Here is a 6662-nt window from a genome sequence, read left to right on the forward strand (position 1 = left end):
CCTGGATGGTGTTCCACCTTTCGGGATGAGGCACAAGTGAGTTGAGTTCACTCCTCTATGCATTGACCAAAGAGAGAAAATAGAAAGAATAGCTTAAACAAACTCATCTTTCACCCATTGCCAATTCTTCTTGAAGAAAAAGGCATTGAACCCATTAGGTTATTACAACTATTACAACTATTGTATACTATTTTATATCTTTATTACAACTATTTTATACTAAAATATCAAGTCTTCATCAAAACTTTAATCAAACCCCTCTAATGGAGGTTTAGCTAAGATTATTTAGACTATCATAATTAAAAAAATAAGAATAAGACATCATAGAACAATAACAATAACTTGGCTTTATTTAATGGTGGCTAGGCTAGAAAACAATAATAATTAGGTTTAGACTAAGAGAAGAAAGATAGTTAATTAAAATTAAACTAATTAGGGTGAGTCTAAGTATATTTTTAGTTTTCCCCTAGTCCTCCTTATATAGGAGAGGTTAGGTTTACAATTTTCGTGCATAGGCTTTGGAGCCATGTTTTGGGCCAATAAATCAAGCCTAAAACCTAATTACTTAAGTCCAAAAAGGGTGTTTTTGCTGGAAATTACTACAACAGCCTTTTCGTCTAGTTTTACTACTCTGATTGGTCAAGGCCTAGACCATTAGAAAGATCTTTCCAAGCCGGTCGTTTTGAAATATAGTAGGCCCAATTCTGAGGTTTGATTCCAAAGATACAACCTGTGAAGTTCTGTTGACTTTTCTGCTCTATTTCTGCCCGCGTTGACTTTGACTGGGATTTAAAAAAGCTTTTTTCTCCTTGAAACTTGGGATTTAACCATAGAACTTCTTAGCAACCAACCTTTGCTCATTTTTCTTGCAAAAGTGACCTATTTCTTCACATATTTAACTCCAATACCTGAAATACACAAACCTACATAAATAATACTAACTCTTATTTATTATAAGCATAATTGGTCTAAATGTAATATTTTTTTTTCCAAAATTAAGCTAGGGTTAGGCAGACCCCCACCTGTATTGATTCAACTGTTTCGTACATAAGCTTGTCCACTTGCATCATCATTTACAATACATTGCAATCTATGATCTAGTGGAGGGACAAACTATACAACAAAGTTAGATGCGTCATGATGAGAAGCTAAATAGTCCGCAGCTCGGTTCACTTCTCTATAAACATAAGAGAAGGATATAAAAGTGAACTTAGATCTCTTCATATCTATAGCTTTAATCATGTCCATGCAGAACCAAGGAGGTTTCTCCAGTTTGTTGATTGCATTCATAGCTCTCAATGAGTCAGACTCAACCTCCACTTCTTTGTAGCCTTCTGCTATACATCTGTGTAAGCATATGTTGATAGCTTTGATTTCCTAAAACAGCACTGATGCCAAACCTCCACTACCACTGAACCCCGCCTTGTCCTGCTCCATTACTACTCACTGCTCCATCGGTATTGGCTTTCACTCGATTATCATTTGGATCCCTCCACACACAATCTATTTGCCTTTGTGTCTTATATCTGGGGTCAATGTTAAGTCTCTGAAAAAGATTCCTAACTCTTGCCGAATCATTGACTTTTGGTCTTAAAACATGCAAATAGTTCCTTGTATCCCTTACCATTTTCTCATAAAGGTTTTGCGCTGTCTTGGCTACATGCCGGAATCTACGATCGTTCCTTTCCTTCCATAAGTATGCAACTGATGCGCAGAAAAAAACCTTGTACATCTCTCCCAGCTCTTCCTCTTTTCATATGCGAAGTATCGACGACCACTCTCTGTTTGCTATTCTGTTATCAGTGATAATGCCGGGAAGGAGCTTGACTCTAGATATGACTTCCTTGGAATACAAACATTTAAAGAACAAGTGTCCTGAGAATTCTCGACTATTGTTGCATAAGCAGCAAGCTGAAGTTTGGAGAATTTTCCTTTGCACAAGTCTGTCTTGTGTAGGAAGACTTTGAGAGAACAGCTGCCATGTAGAGAAAGAGTGTTTAGGTAGAACCCACTTGCCCCAAACCAGCTTTTGCCATTTTTTCTTTTCCTTCTCTGGTGAAAGGGCCTGATACGCACTTTGTGAAGTAAACTGCCCACTCAGATGCGGCGACCACACTATCTGATCTTGTGCGAGATGTCTGTTGATATCCACCTCTTGAATAACCTCCTTTAAGGTTTGTGACTGCATCAGGTTAACTACATCAGTCTACTCCCCATCAAAAATGATAACACTAACCTTTACGTCCAGCAGAAAATCTCATTCTGCCATTGCTTTAGCGTCTTCGAACAGAGGTGATCTTGAGCACCAAATGCCATGCCATAACAACATTTCTTCCCCTTTTGCAATGGAGTATTTGATAAATTTCTTGGCAGTAGTTCTATTGTTCAAAATACTTCGCCACGTCCAATAACAGTCTCTTGGTATTTTCATAGTCCAAAAGTAGTTGGTTTTGATGTGTTATTTCCTAAATCCAATCTACCCAGATGGTGTCTTCTTTAGAGACTAATTTGAAAATCAGCCCACAATGTGCACCCACATTCCATCTGTGAACATTCATAACTCCCAGCCCACCTTCTTCCTTTGTTTGGCAAACTGTGCTCCAGCTCGCCTGGTGCAACCCTTTTCTATTATTTGTGCCAGTCCAAAGGAATTTTGCACAAATACTTTCCACTTGCTCGAGTACTGTCTTGGGAAGAATGAATGTTCTTGCCCAATATGTGTGAAAAGATAGCAGAATGGACTTTATTACCTGTAATCTACCCGTATGAGACAATAATCTTGATTTCCAGTTGGTAATCTTGTGGGTGACCTTCTCGACCAAAGGTTGACATTCCTTGATACCCAATTGAGCAGAGATGAAAGGAAGTCCTAGATATTTCACTAGAGGTTTGATCAAGTCAACCTCTAAAATGTTGGCCAGAGCACTCGCCTCTTGATCATTTAGTCCTCCCACAAGAAGAGTTGTCTTATGCTTGTTGATCTGTAACCCAGTTGCACTTCCAAAAATTTCCAGACATTCTTTCATGGTTTGTATGGATGCAATCTCTCCCTTGCAAAACATAAGAACATCACCAGCGAAGGCAAGATGAGATAGCTTCACCTTCTTTCATTTGGAATGATACTGAATAAGTCGATTGTTGAGTTTTTCCTTAATCACACAACTGAGAATCTCCATTATGAGGACAAATAAATATGGAGAGAAGGGATCTCCTTGTCTGACTCCTCTGCCTCCATTAAAATATCCTTTTGGTGCACCATTAATCATGACAAAATAGGAAGGGGATGAAATGCATATGTCAATCCACTGACACATATTATCTGGAAATTCAAAGGTCCTGATCATTGCCTTGATAGACGCCCAACTGACCATATTATATGCCTTCTGGATGTCCAACTTAATGGTACATCTAGGTGTGCCGTGCTTTCTGTCATATCCTCGGAGCAGCTCATGAGAAAGCAGAATATTGTCCTGAATGGATCTGCCAGGAATGAAAGATGATTGATTAGTCTAAACTAAATCATCAATAACTAGCTTAATTCTATTTGCAATAACCTTAGAAATACATTTGTAAATGGTATTACACAAGGCTATAAGCCTAAAGTCTTCAACTTTTGTGGGGTTGGTGACTTTAGGAATAAGACATAAGAGAGTGGCATTAATTCCTCTAGGGAATTTACAAAATTTGAAAGCATTAAGAATAGCTAGAGAGAAATCATGACCAACTACATCCCAGCATTTCTTAAAGAAATTGGGAGTTAACCCATCTGGCCCTAGATCTGTATTTTCTTTCATCTCAAAGAGAGCATTTTTTACTTCATCCACTGTAACCTCCACTTCCATGATAGACTTCATGTGATCAGAGATGGTATTTCAGACTTGCAATTGGTTGAAGAAGTTCTCTCTGCTTATCTCCTCTGCCTCATTGTCCAGCATAGCAGTGTAGTACTCGATGATAGTTTTGATCACATTTGCTTGTCCTGTGATAGCATTCCCTTGAGAATTCGGGAGAACCCATATCCCTGTTCTGGTCTTCTTTTCTTCTAAGGATTTAAAGAAGAAAGTTGTACATTTATCACCTTCTAACATCCATTCACTATCTTACTTGCTTTCGATTTCAAAGATTTCAATACCTGCCAGTTCACCATACCTCTGCAGTGCTTCATGTTCCTTCTGTCCTAGGTGAGGGTCCAATGGCTTTGATTGGAGCTGCCTCTAAATGTCATATAGTTCCTCTCTGGCCTGTAGAACTCTTCCATGGATATTTGAGAAATTATTCCTAGCCCACGACTTTATCCTCTCCTTCAGAATCTTAAGTTTTTGAATTAGAACATACATTGGGTTGGAGAAAATAGGACTCAGCCACACTTCTTTAAGAATGGAATGAAACTGTGGTTGTTCAATCCATGAATTCTTGAATCTAAAAGGTGTCGCCTTCCTTTCCGAATCATACCAAAAGAGGAGAATAGGCGAGTGGTTAGAAACACCGTGGGGCAAAAATTCTGCCTTGGAATTTGCAAACCCATCTTCCCAGAGACTATTAACCATACATCGGTCAATTTTAGTCATGATTCTGCCTTTGCCCTTCACCTTGTTGTTCCATGTGTAAAAAAACCCGTTGAATCTCAGATCGAATAGTTCTATTTTGAGAAGACATTCTACAAAGTCCTCCACTTCTCTTGGGTGCATTGGATTCCCACCCATTCTTTCTTCTGCTTTGGTGATGTTGTTAAAATCTCCTGCTGTACACCAAGGCAAGTTCACTGAACTTTTAATGGTAATTAAGTCTCTCCATAAATTCTGCCTGAGATTTTTGGTGTTTCTGGCATACACTGCAGTTAAAAGGAACTCTTCGTTAGTAGGTTTGAATCTCCCCTTGTAGTGAATGTACCGATCAGATTCTGATATCTTATTAATTTCCATCAGGTAAGGATCCCAACATATCCAAATATGGCCAGAAGGATCTTTATTGTAGTTATTCATATGCTCTCAAAAGGGACAACACGTGTTTCTGATGAGATCATATTTATCTTGCCTGACTTTGGTTTCAAGCAAACAAAAAACACTAAGTTTTTTCTCTACTCTGACCTTATTTATTTCTCTCGCTTTCACAACCTCATTTGCACCTCTCACATTCCAGAAGCACATAGATGTCATCATCGATGATTCCGATTTTTGGAGCCTTTAGGTCTGCCCCTACTCTTCTTACCACTATTGTTACTCCTTGAGTTCGATTCCTTCTGTTTACTAACATCAGGTCCTCTCCTTCCACATATTTTCCCCGATCTTGTTGTAACACCAGTTGGTATTTCTACAGTCAGTGTACCAGGTTCAACCATTATCACTTCATCAGTCTGAACACAATCGTGAAAATGTTCAGTCTCGACTTTCGAGATATCCGAGTCCTCAGTGTCATGTACATCTGTCAGGAGATGGTATCTTCCTGATTCCAGATTGTATATATTACCATCTTCTAATTCCATGACCGAATAAAGAGGTTCCTCGTGATTTGCTTCCTAACTTTGATCTTCTCTATCCCTTCTATTTTTCGATGACCAAAGATACACAATCATAGAGGAATCCATGGTGCGGACCTTTAATTGCAACACTCACTTCGAAGCATTCTAAGCATCCTCCACTTGCTGCCTCGAGTTTCCCAAACTGTATCTGCCTATAGGTTGTTTAGTCTTGAGCTATTATTAGTGGTGGTGTGTAGCCCCTTGGTCTCCACTCTGTGCTCTCTTGTTTCTCTTTAATCTCCTTTTTGGCTCCTCGACATTACTCGTTCCTATCCACCGAAAATCCCGCTCTTACGGTTCTTTGCCTCTATCATGTGTCTTGTTTACATTCTCTATAAAAGTTTTAAAAGCATTGAGTCTTTTCCCTTTGCTGCGTTCCTACATTCAGCAACTAAGTGTCCTACACACTTGCAGTGGTTACAAAACTTAGGAATTGATCCAAATTGGATTTTCTGCCAGAATTCAATCCCTAGTTCAGGCACTTCCACAAATATTTGGTCTGGGATTGGAGAGGCTAAGTCGATATCAACCAAAACGCTGGCATAGTATCCATTCGTTCGTTCTAGCGAGTTCAGGTCAACTCGAATCGGGCAGCCAAGACCTCGTCCCATACTCATGAGTATTTCCACTTCCCAGTACTCAAATGGCAATCCTGGAAACTTAACCCAAACAAACGCAGATGTTTGTCGATGAGTTTCGATATTAAAGTTTGGTGTCCATTTAGTGAATCTGAACAGTTGACCCTGCAAATACCAAGGATCACCAAAGAAAATTCTATTATAGTTTTCCTTATTAGAGAATCTAAACAAAACGTATCCTTTCCCCAAAGGTGAAAGCTTGAAGGTTGCAGACAATCCCCAATCAGTGCTGACTGCCGATCTGATGGTGTCTAGGTTTAGAGATTTAGCTTCCAGCCTAGTGATTAATGCAAACTTACAAGCTTCTATGCCTTTTTGCACCGCAGCTCAGGGGATTTTAATTGCCGGTTTATCTCCTTTTTGGCGTTGGATGTGGAAGACTTGAGATGTCCACAGTTTGTTTCATCCTACCTCAAGTTATATCAGCATACGAGTCCCTGGTGGACGAAACACTGTTTCTAAGCTCTCCTTGTCTTGATGTTTCCACTCCACCAACATCTAAAGAC

At 39.3% G+C, this 6662-nt stretch overlaps 1 protein-coding gene across 1 annotated transcript; it reads right to left on the reverse strand.

Annotated features, from left to right (window-relative positions):
• Positions 1 to 1113: 1113 nt before the first annotated feature.
• LOC147493451 (uncharacterized) lies at positions 1114 to 3842 on the reverse strand. The gene is made up of 5 exons (XM_086567868.1): positions 3586 to 3842; positions 3369 to 3480; positions 2751 to 3050; positions 2013 to 2182; positions 1114 to 1345 (listed from the first exon to the last, which is right to left on the reverse strand). The coding sequence occupies exons 1-5, from the start codon at positions 3840 to 3842 to the stop codon at positions 1114 to 1116; spliced, it is 1071 nt and encodes a 356-aa protein (XP_086423994.1).
• Positions 3843 to 6662: the final 2820 nt, after the last annotated feature.

This window comes from Coptis chinensis, chromosome 6, assembly GCF_015680905.1.
Source record: "Coptis chinensis isolate HL-2020 chromosome 6, ASM1568090v1, whole genome shotgun sequence".
NCBI classification, from domain to species: domain Eukaryota; kingdom Viridiplantae; phylum Streptophyta; class Magnoliopsida; order Ranunculales; family Ranunculaceae; genus Coptis; species Coptis chinensis.